Source organism: Lynx rufus, unplaced genomic scaffold, assembly GCF_022079265.1.
Source record: "Lynx rufus isolate CCGP_SWC_20201006 ecotype Redwood Valley unplaced genomic scaffold, mLynRuf1.p SCAF_2, whole genome shotgun sequence".
Taxonomy (NCBI): Eukaryota; Metazoa; Chordata; class Mammalia; order Carnivora; family Felidae; genus Lynx; species Lynx rufus.
In genome coordinates, this window is record NW_025814834.1 from 110,242,241 (window position 1) to 110,254,641 (window position 12,401).

At 59.5% G+C, this 12,401-nt stretch overlaps 1 protein-coding gene and 1 long non-coding RNA gene across 9 annotated transcripts in view; one reads left to right on the forward strand and one right to left on the reverse strand.

Annotated features, from left to right (window-relative positions):
- The window catches only part of BIN1 (bridging integrator 1), a 55,190-nt gene extending 44,784 nt beyond the window's left edge, over positions 1 to 10,406 (reverse strand). For 2 of the 8 annotated variants that reach the window (XM_047083985.1, XM_047083996.1), the window contains exon 1: positions 10,104 to 10,313. In XM_047083985.1, coding sequence (XP_046939941.1) covers positions 10,104 to 10,187 — 84 coding nt within the window. In that variant the 5' untranslated portion in view covers positions 10,188 to 10,313. Of the gene's footprint in view, positions 1 to 10,103 lie in introns of all 8 variants that reach the window. The other 6 variants (XM_047083993.1, XM_047083995.1, XM_047083994.1 and 3 more) reach the window with 6 other exon arrangements.
- A 14-nt stretch (positions 10,407 to 10,420) lies between these two features.
- Positions 10,421 to 11,929, forward strand: LOC124515266 (uncharacterized). Its single transcript, XR_006962774.1, has 3 exons — positions 10,421 to 10,627; positions 11,250 to 11,403; positions 11,668 to 11,929. It is a non-coding gene; the product is annotated as an uncharacterized LOC124515266 (long non-coding RNA).
- The last annotated feature ends 472 nt before the right edge of the window (positions 11,930 to 12,401 follow it).

A 12,401-nucleotide genomic window follows, 5' to 3' on the forward strand; every position in this document is an offset into this window, starting at 1 on the left:
AGCCCACCTGAACCTGTTGCCTCCCCCCACCACCACCTCCTTCAATCGGGCTCTGGCTCGGGGGCTCTGACTTCCCTCCTCTAGGAGGTGATACCACCACCTCCCAAATTAGCTTTTTCAGCCAATAAAGGAAAAAAAAGAAGGGGAAAAAAGTACACCACAGTTCAATGTCAAGAATCCTGTCATAAGCAAAACAGCTCAAAACACCAAAGCCAGAATGGTCCATACGTGTGGGTTCTCAGGTGCTTCCCCAAGATGCTCCCTGGGAAAAAACCCATGTGTCAGCTCCCACCAGGGACCAGGCATTGATTGCATTCACTTCCTCCTGGACCCTCTACACAAGCCTGTGGGGCAGGAACTCTTGTTCCCATTTACAGAGGAGGAAACGGGGCTGCAGAGAGGCCCAGGCCTGCAGAGTAGGCGAGCGGTCACTGGGGCCACACTCCATCCTCTCTTTTAGGGTCTTCCTCCCCGCACACACCTCTTAACCCCAGTTCAATCTCTGCCCTTGCTCCACTGCCAGTGCCCGGGGCCCCAGGTTAGCACCTCATCACCCCCACCTATATCTGACCCCCAAGATAGTTATCATGTCCTAGCAGAGTGATGATGCCCCCTCAGAGCAGAGAAATAGGGGCTCTATAGTGGATGGGGGTAGGGAGCGGGGGGCCCCTGCGGGGTTTCTTCCAGCCCAGATTGCCTGCGCCAGGTCTGTCCCTGGTGCCCAATGGTGGGCCCAGGCTCGTCCAGGGCTCAGGCATGTTGGCCACAGTCCTGGGGAGAGGCTGAGCTGAGCAGAGGGTCCAAAGAAAGTAGCAGCAGCTGTTGGAAAAGCAGCCAGTCTGACAAGGGCTCTCCCGTTACCCAATCCGCCTTCCGGCCTCACGGCCTCTGAGAGCCCCTCAAGCCACAGGCAGGAGCAGAAGGCCAACCGCCTCGCCAGCCAGAGCCGCCCCTGGGCTTCCATCTGTACAACAGTACTGTTCCTTTGTCCACTCCTCTCCCTGCAGTCTGCGCTGACAGCCAGAGACCCCACCCGCTGGCACGACCCCTCCTCCCTTGAGGACCCCCCCTGCTCCAACCCAGGAACTAGGGGACCCCCACGTGGCCATCTGACCAGTGGCCTGGCCACAAAGGGCGGAGCCCACAGGGCTGCCTGGAGAGGGTGAATTGATGCCATGATGGCCCCTCCGGGCTGTTAAGCTCTCCAAACCTAGAGCTGTCACTCATCCTCAGTGTCACCTTGGGGACCCAAAACCCAGAAGCAGGGACACATGTGAGGCAGGGAGTATAAGACGTTGTGCGGTTTCCGGCAAGCTTGGGGAGCAGACATCACCTGACAGGGTGGACTCCAGGATGGCAGCCCTACCCCAGGCCCCCTTCCCGGGCACACCTAGATCCCAGCCTGGCCAAGCCAGAGGCCATTCCCTCAGGGGATGCAGGACTTACCCTGGGGCTCCTTTTCCTCAAAGCCAGGGGCTCCTTGGGCCCTGGCCAGTGAGACACTGGGTCCTCAGCTAAGCCCAGACTGGACAACAGACCCATGGCTCAGGCAACACGTGAGGAAGAAAGATAAGCAGGTTGAGGTGCATAGGGGTCTGGGGTCCCTCCCAGCCCTCCGGGGCCTGCTCCCCCCCACCCCCCACCACCTATCCCTTCAGTCTCGGGCCCCACCCCCCACCACCACCCTTACACACATTCCAGCCACCCTCAACAGGCTGCCAGAAACATCCTTGCATACCCCACAACCCACCTTCTCTGCCTTTCAAACCCAGCTCAAGTGCCACCTCCTCTGAGGAGACTTCCTTGATTGCCCCAGGTGGATGAGAGGCTCTCATGTCCAGGGCACCAGTGCCCTTGCCCTCAGTCTCCCCCGAGTGCCGTGATGGGCACTGGGAGCCCCTTGAGGGCAGGGCAGGTTCTCTCTCAGCACCCGCCGCATCTCAGCATCCTGGCCCGCAGTGGGCAAGCCACAGACAGGGGAAGGACAGCCGGAAAAATAAGCTGAGGGAGCTAGTTCAGTGTGGGTAGAGGCATCTAAAACACGGAGCCAGCAGGGACGTCCCTACAAAGGTGCCCTGGGAGCCAGGAACAGGGAGCCTTCAGGGGCCCAGAAGGCCTCGGAGCGCTGGCCCAGCACCAGCCGCAAGGAGTCCCTCCCTACGGCCCTGTGGCGCTGTGGCTGGCAGCCGCCCACTCACTCCCAGCCTGTGGGGCACAACCCAGAGACACTGCGGCCCTGGTGCTGCAGAGGCGGAGGCGGCCTCGGCTCACTGCCCTTGGGGGGGACGGGGGGGGGGGGGGCAGCGCATCGCCTCAGGCTTGGACACAGCGGGGGGGGGGGGGCACAAATGCCCACCCGCAGGGCACCAAGAGGCTCTCAGTGCCCTGAGGCCATCCCTGCAGCCAGGCTCCAACCCCCCGCCTCCACCCATGCTGGGCCCCCAATCCCACCCCATCCGCGCTGCAGTGTGGTTGAAGGTGAGTCCAGGAAGCAGAGGGAGGAGGTCCAGCAAAGAGTACAGCAGGGTTGGGGCTGAGGACAGCAGTTTGCCGGCCCTAACAGCGAGGTCGCGGGTTCAGCAAACCACACAGACCCCCAGGTCAGCGATCCCCAGCGCACCTAAAAGCTTTCTCAGGTTGGAAGAAGACTCTGGCAGGAGGCCCAGGCCACGTCCTCTCTGGCATCTGGCCTAAAGCCAGGCAGGGCTCCCGAGCAGGGCGCCAGCCCACTCCCGGTTTCTGGGCCCAAGCTCTGCAGCCTCTGGCTCAGGTTCGCCCCGCCATGGTCCTGGGCCATTTTACTGGGGGAGACGGTACTGTGATGCCTGGGTCCCTCGGAATGGCCTGCATGGCGCAGGAGGTGCCCCTCCATCTGACTCCAAGCCCTGAGCTCTAACTCTGGCCTTTTCTGCTCTCTGAAGGCCTGAAATCCTGCAGTCCTGGCTCTCCTACACCACCCACCCTGCACCCTGAACACTCAGGGCATCTCCCAGGCCTTGGCCAGCCCTGCCTGAGGAATCCACGAGCCTGTGCAGAAGTTATGCACTGAGCACGTGCCATGTGCTGAGCTGGAGGTGCCACAGCTACCATAGGAGGCGGGACCCACCCTCGTGGAGCAGATATTCTAGGGAGCTTGCCTCAGACTGCCCTGGGCCAGCCTCAAGCCTGCACCCAGGAGACCTGCCTCCCACCAGAGCAATTGCGTGGGGCTGGGCAGCAAGGTCCCCCTCCCCCCTCCCACCCCCAGGGGTGGGTAGTAGGTCCCAGACTTTCAAATTCCACTCCAGGAAAAGACCAGCATGTGTGTATGGTCAATTGCATGACTATATCCTCCTCTGTAACATTAAAAAACAACTCTATTAACATCATTTCATAAAAGAAACACTGTTACAATAATACAAACAAAAGTAGACAGAATCTCAGAATAGAGAGTGTTTCTTTATACTGAATGAACTGGATACAGCTTTTATATTTGGGAAAACACACACGCTCACATAAACACACACCACATTGCCTCGTTAGTCCTTATTTGCATGCAGAAACCCTTGCTTCGGGCTACATCAGGAAACCTCCGGCAGTTTCCACACCCCAGAGCCCACCACACGTCCCATAAGAGTGAAGGTCACACCCCAAGTGTACGGCTAGACAGAGGGGACAAGAGCCCCCAAAACTCATTTAATGGGGGAGGAAGAAGGTCTTGGGGATCCAAATCTGTCAGATGATCCACCTGATAGACAAGGCCTTCCTGGTCAGGAGGGGTCAGCAGGGGTCACTAGAGATTCACATCTCATTTCACATCTCTGCCAGAGACCTGGTAACCCAGATAGTTGACCAGGAGAGCCCGTGGGCAAGTCATACAACTGCTGGGCCTCAGTGTTTTGATCTGCTGAATGGGAATCATAATGACCTCACCTGGTTGCAGTGGAGATGAGAGTTTTCACCAAGCACCTGGCACTCAGCATGTACACAGTAAACCATGGCTGTTATTATCAAGTTAATATTTGACCAACTCTTCCCTCGGAACAAGAAGAGGCCTGCCTTTCCCTTTTCAACTGCCCAGCCCTGACCCCTGTCAGCCCTTAGCATGGAGTCTGTTCTGCCTGAAGTGAGTGACCTCTTTGGGAGGTGACAGCCCCTTTGGGGAGGCACCAGCACCCCCAGGTGCCAGCCAGTTCCCACGAGGGTGTCCCATCCACAGCACAAGACCAGCTCCTTTGGGAAATGGTGAGCCCCATGCATTTAATCTGCACAGCACCCCGCAAGGCACACACCCCGATACCAAGGGAGGGAACAGACTCCGAGAGGTCAATGAGTCTTGCCCACGGGCAGTAATGCTAGGGAGAGATTCAGACTCAGCTTCCTAAAAAGTCTTACAAACATCCACCCCCAAGTCTGGGTCATCTTTGGTGCCTCCCTCCTCCTCTTTCAGTGGCCCCTCTGACCCCCTCATTCTACATTCCAAACCCAGAGCCCCTGCCCCGCTTCCAAGCTGCCCGCGCCTGTCCTCCGTCAGTGCCCTGCTGAGCAGTTTTAGCATGGGCATCCTTTCCTTTGCACTTTTAGTCCCAAAAAGAAACTCTTCCCAAAGAGTCTTTAGAGAAACACAACATCCAAGGGTGACATCTAACGGAAAGCCTTCCTCCTCCAGGTGCCCTCTTACCTGGAGCCCAGAAGCTTCCAGTCAGCCTCTCCCTGGCCAATCCCTTGCACTGTGTGAGAGCCCGTGTTCACATCCACACCTGAGTCCTCAGCAGTGGTAACTAAGGGATGCTCGGGAAACGCTGAGCCCAGTTCTCAGAACCCACTCCACCTGCCAGCACATGTTTGTTTCTTTACCGTCTCCCCAAGCTAGAATGTCAGCTCCCTGAGGGTGGGGCTTGGTTTTGCTCAGCCCTCTACCCCCTGTCCCTAGAACAGTGCCCAACACATAGTGGGTGCTCAATGTTCCTTCCATGAATTAAAGAACGGATGAGCAACCCCCTTCACTTTACTGATGGCCAAAGTGAAGAAGCCCAGAGAGGGGGAATAACTTACCCAGGGCCACCGAGTTTATCTGTAGGAAAGTTGATATTCACTCCAGAGCTGTCTGATTCCCTCCCCTGCCGCCGGCTGCCCCTTTAAACACACACACACACACACACACACACACACACACACACACACACACAGGCATGCACACACACGCACACCATCATAAGCCCTGATCAGCTAAGGGCTCAGCAGGGATTAGCTGTCTGTAGAGGCCTGTAATGGACACTCACAGGGAGAAGGTTGGGAAGCAGGCCTAGGCAGGGACGGCAGGCTCCAGGGTGGCCTCACTGTACTGCCCTGCCCCACAGAGCTGGCATTTAGTGAGCACTTGCTATGTGCCGGGCACCGTCCAAGGCTTTACTCTCCAACACAAATAAGCACAGAGGAACCATTATTACCACACTTTATAGATGAAGGTCCTGCTGCTTGCCCAAGGTCCTATAGGGAAACCAAGGACTGCCTGCCTGCCAAGCCCATGCAGGCTGCCTTTTTGACGTGCTCCTGTAGTCTCTTCTCCTGTAGTAAGAAAGAGGCCTAACACTGAGGGGAGGACCCAGGGATTCTAGAAACTCATGGAAAAAGAACAATGCAAGGCCTGGCCTTAGGTTCCGGCAGGAAGGAGGGACAGAAACATTCTCTTCACATCGTGAAAGTCACACAGCTTGTAAGGGACAAGCTGAATCCAAACTGCCTGGTCCAGGGAGAGGGACGTGGTCAGCGAGCTGCTGGCCTCCTGTGCTCACTCTCGCCCCATACCTCAGCCCACAAGGACCCTCCCAGAACACCCTCCGTGCCCCACGTAGCCCAGTGAACACATCCTGGTCTGCAGGCCCCTGGGCAAAACGGCCTTTGCCTCATTCTGAGTCCTGCCATGAGCCAGCAGGGCTCTGCTGAGTGGGGACCCAGCTCACCCCCAGGCCCCAGCCCAGCCAGGACCCCCAGAGCTCAGGGAAGTCTGGAGGCCATGCTTCCAATCTTTCCGTGTCCACGTTCCCTAGCCAAATGTCCTGAGCCCCTATAGACATGCTCCCAGAGATGATGCCTGGTTCAGGAGCCTTCCGTCCAGTGGGTGAACCATCTCCCTCAATAATTCAGGTTCAGGGACAAGCTGCTCCAAGGGTAGGCGGGTACAAAAGCCTTGTGCAAACTCAGAGGAAAGAGACACAGAGCAGGCAGATAGGGAGAGGCCAAGGAACAGGCGACATGGGGCAGGGTGTGGGCACAGACAAAAGAGAGGGGAGGAAGAGTCCTCAGACACCCAGGGACAGAGAGATGGACACCAAGATGAGGAAACAGAAATGCAGAATGTGGGGGGAGGGGAGCAATGGGTGGCTGGGGCCTGGGGAAGGGGGGAGGTGAGAGGAAGCTGGGAGGCACCCAGGTGGGCCCCACTCCCAGGGCACCTGCTCCTCCCTATGGCACGGCTCTTCTACGGCTGCCGTGAGGATAAAGACTGGTCATACAGGCCTGGCTCCAGCTGAGGCTAACACAGCCACTTTGTTGGGAGACCTTGACCACCAGGCAAATGTGGTGCCATCGGGGCCATGTGTCAGGGTCCTATAAATAACTGCCGCACCTTCCACTCTGACTTGCCAGCCCTGGGCCCTGCCCTCTCCCAGCTGGGCCTCCCCATTCCCAGCAGGCTCTAGGCGGCCTAGGGGGACAGAGTGCATACTCCCACCCCCTGCCGGAGCCTCCTTCCTTGTGCTCATCAGCAGCCCCAGCTCTGCCAGCACACAGCCTCCCTCAAGCACACTGCTCTGCTCTGTGAGGACGCCTGAGCAGTGGGCCTCAGGGGCAAGCAGGCCAGGTTCCACCCCCATCCCAGCTGTCCCTTCTTCCCCACCATCCCCTCCCCCAAGGGGCCCAGCCCGCCAACCTCTAATCCTCTGTCATCTGACCCGGGCTCCACCCTACCTTTGGCTCTATCCAGCCACCCTACTGAGGCCCAAAAATGGACGCAATGGGAAGGTGACCTCATGACGCCCCCGGGCCGAGCTCCAGGCACACGCTCTGCACCCCAGCACTCTGGGGGCAGCCGGCGGCTGGGAGGTGAGCAGTGTCACTGCCAAGCTCAGACCCTGCTGGCCCCTCCGATATACGCTTACGCCGTCCTCATGACCAGAGGCCACAGGACCTTACAACAGTAAGCTCCACGGCAGTCAAAGCCAGCACAGCCCGCTCCCCACGGCACCCTCGGCGGGGCCCGGGGCCAGGCACACAGCACATGCCCAAGGCAGAATTTGCTGAACGAGGAGCACACAGCACAAGTCAGCCCACCCACAAGCCTGCATCAGGACTCCCAGGCCAAGCCCTCAAATGCCCTTGTTTGTTCATACATAGTCACTGTACCTCCGCCAGGGCCAGGTGAACATTTGGGTGCACACGCAGGTCTGCTCTCCCCTCAGGGACAGCACCCAGACCAGCGACACAGGGATGGGGGAGGGTGAGATGGGTAACGCCAAGCCAAGACCCATGCAGAGAACCACTAGGCTGAGGGCACAGGAGAGCTGGCTCCGTAGGCACCAGAGGGCAAGCAAGGAAACTTGAGCACACTGTCGCCCTCGGAGTCCTGCTGGATGTTTGGGCTGGGAGTGGATGTGGGGAAATCGGGAAAGAAGAAAAGGAGAGATGGGGCCCTTGAACCTATGCGGATACTATCTAGGCCCTCCACCCCAGCTACTGCTTGTCCCTGACCAGGAGATGCCCTCCTAGGGCAACCGGACTGCTGGAACTGTCCCCATCATTCACTGATCTGGCAGAGGCCAGGTGGGGGAAGGGCGGGGTGGGGTGGTGCCTGTGAGACCACTGACACTGTGAATTAGACATGGTCCTGAAGACCACCAGCAGATGACACACTCTGAACCACAGGAGGGCAAAGGGGAGATGCATCAGGCTTCTGGGAAGGGGGTACCGCGGCAGGGCCCACAACCGAGGAGACTGAAGGAAGGCTACTCTCTGGCTTCCGATGGGGGGAGGGTCTCCTCACCAGTGCCTGAGGGCCAGAACACAGGCAGCACTCAACAACTCCGGTCACTTAGAGCCCAGGCTTGGGCAGTGCCAGCCCTTGGCCAAGGCCAGCACCCATGGCTGACCAGCTGTCAGCCAACTGCCCATGCCACAGAACAGGAGCTGAAGAGGGAGGGGTGGCAGCTCAGTGGGGTCAGTAATGACATACTGCCACTTACAAGGAGGGGACACAGGTCATGCCTGCTGTCCCTGAAGTTACTGAAAGAGTTGCTGCAGAGACAAGGCAAACCAGGACAATGGGGACACCAAAAGAGCCAAGGGGAGCTAGGGAGGAATAGGACGTCAGTGGAGTGGGGGCGGGGACCTGGTCTCAGCTAACCTTCTGCTTCCCATTCATCTTTCCCAGCCCCTCAGCAGCAGGAAGTAGGCTTAGCCCAGAGCTGCCGGCTCCAGGCACCTAGATGGATTACCCAGTCCAGGGCGAGGGAGGGGGGAGGGGGAGGAAGCAAGGGCAGAAGCATCTGCCCCTCCACCCCCACCGACGCTCATAGAAGCCTTCCCAGCCTCCCCCCCCCCCCCCGCCCCACACACACACCAGCTATCTGCGGTGCTCTAATCCATCCCCCCGCCCGGGGCCCGGAGGGGGGGGTGGTACAGCTGCTGGGGCCAGGCCAGATCTGGAGACTGGCTGAGGGCCCTAACCTCCACACACACCCACCTATCTCCTTAGCCTGGGACCTTAAGGATGAGCGACGGGACTTAGGGAGGCGCCCGGGAAGCTCTAGCCGCCGTCCCCCCCCCCCCCACACGCCCCAATCACGTGACCGCATCCTTAGGGAGCCCCGCAGGTCTTAGCTGCAAAAGTCATTGTTTATAAACAGCCACAGCCAGGCAGGGGAAGGCCGACCGGTCCCCAGATTCCTCCTCTCGGCTGAGCGTCGGGCGGGAGAGAGGGCTGACTCCGCTGGGGGGCCCTGGGGGACCACCCCGGCTGGAGCACGGATTCTACAATCCTAGATTTCAGAGTCCGAGGCGGCAGGGGAAGTGGCGTCAGCAGCTGGCGTGATCCAATTCAATGAACCAGAGGTGGCTTGGGAGGGAAAAGTGAGCGCGCGCGGACCCCCGCCCCCGGGTCCCGCACGTCCGGCACCGTCAGGGAGCCGCTGGAAGCCCCAGCTGCGTCCCCCCTCGCCTGCTGCCCGCTGCCCTGGGCGCCGAGGGGTCGGGTTTCCTGAGGCGCCCCTCCACGCCCCCCGGCTTAGCCCCAGCTCCTTCGAGCCAGCTCCCCACCCAGGTGGTGGGCTCCCAAAACCGGAGCCACCACCCCCTCCCCAGCCGCCGGAAACGCCAAGCCGGGGCTGGAGCGGGAGCACCTCCCCGAGGGGCGCGCAGCGCCGTGCTCCCTGAGGGCCGGGCGGGAGCGGCCAGGCCGCGGGCACCTCTCGGCAAAGGAAACTCGATCCCTCCTGCGGCCGGCGGGGACAGAAGGTGGAGAGGCGGGCGGGGAGGAGGGAACGGAGGGCGTAGGAAGCGCCCAGAGGCCTGGAGAGCGAGTGCTCCAGCACCCGCGGGCCTCGGGGCAGCCTCGGGATTCCCGGAGCACGGCGGCCCTGGGGGACGGGTAACAGGCTCCCTCCTTCCCCCTGGAGCCGGCCCCGCCCGCGTGGCTCGCGTGGGGCTGAGGGGCTAGGGGCGCCACCCAGCCTCCCAGCCTCCCGGCCCTCGGTCTCCAACGTTGGGTTTACTGGACCTCGCGCCCCGAGAAGAGCGTGGGCCGCCTCTTCTCTGCAGACAGGCGGAGGAGATACAAAGCGGGTTGGGGGGGAGGGGGAGGGAAACGAGGGCGGGGGGGGGGGGTTGAGGGGACAGCTGCGCCCTCTCCTGCCCCTGCCGGGGGTGGGGAGACAAGACGCGGACCGGAGGGGGCGCCCAGAACGCTGGGGGCTGCAGCCCGTGGACCCCCGAAGGCTCCCAGCAGCGGTCGTCCGGAGGTGACAGGGCCTGATCCCGGGTGAGGACCAGCCCCTGGGGGTGAGGGGTTAGGGGGAGGGAGGGGACAGGTGGCCCGGACCGCGCGGAGGCCGGGGATCTGGCTCCCTCACCTTCTCCTGCGCGCGCGTGAGCTTCTTCTGCACGTTGCTGGCGATCTTCCCGGCGGTCACCCCCTTGCTGCCCATCTCGGCCATCGTGGCTCAGGCCTCGCCAGGCGGCGGGCGCCGATCTCCCAGCCCCCAGCCCCCGGCCGCGCGTCCGGCCCCGGCTCCGGCTCCACGCCGCTCTCTCGACAGCCGAGCCGACTGACGGAGGCGGAGCGTTCGCCCGGCGAGCGAGCGAGCGAGCGAGCGACGCGGGGACCCGGGGAGGGACGGACCGAGGGAGGGGCGGGGAGGAGGGGCCGGGCCTCGGGCGGCGGTCAGCGCCCCCCGCCCGCCCCCTGCGGACCAGACTCTGCCTTTTAAAGGGCCTCCGCGGGCGCCGGAACCCTCCGCGGACCCGGAGCGAGGGGAGGTGCGCGAGGGCGCCCAGTGCTGCGGCAAGCGGGTCTCCCCGGGAGCTCCGAAGACACCGCCCCGGGGCGGAGACGAAGACGCGGTCCTCCCGGGACAAGAGACCAGCCTGAGAAAGGGTGCGTTCCAAAACCAGAGGTTAAGGGGGGCGATCGGGGCGCGTCCCCGGGATCGGGGAGCCCCGGCCTGGAGCGCGCGGCGGGAACCCGCTCTCCAGCCCTGGGTTTGGCTCTGGCCTCACGCTGGACGCTCGGCCTCGTCCTGGCCTGTAGACTCACCAGTTTTCACCTGGGTTCGGGGTGGGGGGGGGCCTCTAGGACATCTTCACATCTCTGTCCTTGGCACCTAGTCCCATGCCTACAAAGCGCTCTGTCTTCCCATTTGCTGATAATTATTACGGTAATAACAACTGACCATTAACTGAGCACTTACTGTGTGCCTGGCACTCCGCTGTCTCCTGAACAGGCGGTATAGCTTACAGTCTCCACAACAGCCCTATGAGGTAGGTGCTGTTATCATTCCCATTTGACAAATGGGCGCAGAGAGGCCTGGAACCAAATCTCTGATTCTGCCTTTCAGGCTCTCTACCACTATATACTGGGCTGCCTTCTCTTCTGCGAGGCGGGGAGGGGGATGATTAATGATCGTTATTCAAAGAGAAGATAAGGTTGTTGCTAACTAGTTTTGCCAACAAATCAATGACACTTGTTCGAGATTTATAAATATGTGTTGAATCTACAGATCCCACTCACACCGCTTCCCCAAATTATGTCAGAGGCTATAAAGGATGCCACAGCCCTATGCTGCCCTGGAGGCCAGGGCACTGCCCTGCAAGGTTTCTCAGGCACCGAAGGCTGAGCTGAGTGGAGAGAGGAGTCCTGGACGCCCTGTTGAGGTGGGTGGACAGGTGCCAGGGCAGGGGTCCCTGGGAGGCTCCCAGAAGCAGGAAAGGCTTTGGAGACCATACACCAAGCCCCGCCCCCATATAAATGGAGAAACTGAGGCCCAGGAATAAAAGGTTTTCACTTCCCTCTGCTGTGGAAGGCCTCCTGTACTCTGGCCACTCCTCCTCCTTCTTCTTCCCATTACTGCTCAGTGCCCATAAGGGATGATCTTAACCAGTCCTCCCTCCTGGCTTATTACCACTCGTATTTTGCAGAAAGACAGACTGGGGGTTGCAGCAGCTGAAGATCACAAGAGAGAAGCAAATATCCAAACCCTGGTCTTCCTGCACTAAAGCCCTCAGCTGATACACCGAACTGCATCCCAGAAAAAGCACCAAGCACTGCACAAATGGAAAGCATTTTGTCAAAATTATGATTATAAACTCATGCCCGATTCGTGAGTTACAAAAACAAAACGTAAACAGCACAGCCTGAGTTGTTAAAGCGACTTTTTTCTAAAAGCTCAACGTGCTTTCACTTCATGGTCTCTCTTCTCCTAATTTTATGATTGTCGTTTTTCTAACCGTTCTCTAAGAGCGCTGTCTCCCAACACTCCTCGGAGGAAAGGAGGAAATAAGCAGAAGTCAAACCGTATTACAATCAGTTCCCAGGGAACAGTGGGAGATTGTGCTTCGCTGGGCTTTGGTGTTGCAAAATATCACTTGACAAAAAAAATGGAAGCAACTTAGATGGTTATCAGCAGGATGGAGTCAGCTAGGGGATCATTCTAAACAACCATCCAGAGATGTAGCAACATGAAAATAATGCTTACAGTATAGTTGTGAGCAAAAAGGAGAAGACAAAAAACACTGTGCATGCACTCTGTCCTTGCAACCACTAAAAATAAATATAAGTGCTCGTGATCCAAGACTCAAAAGGACCATGCACAAAGGAAACAGGCTTTGTTTAAGGTCGAGAGATTATGGCTGATTTTTTCCTCTTAATTTCC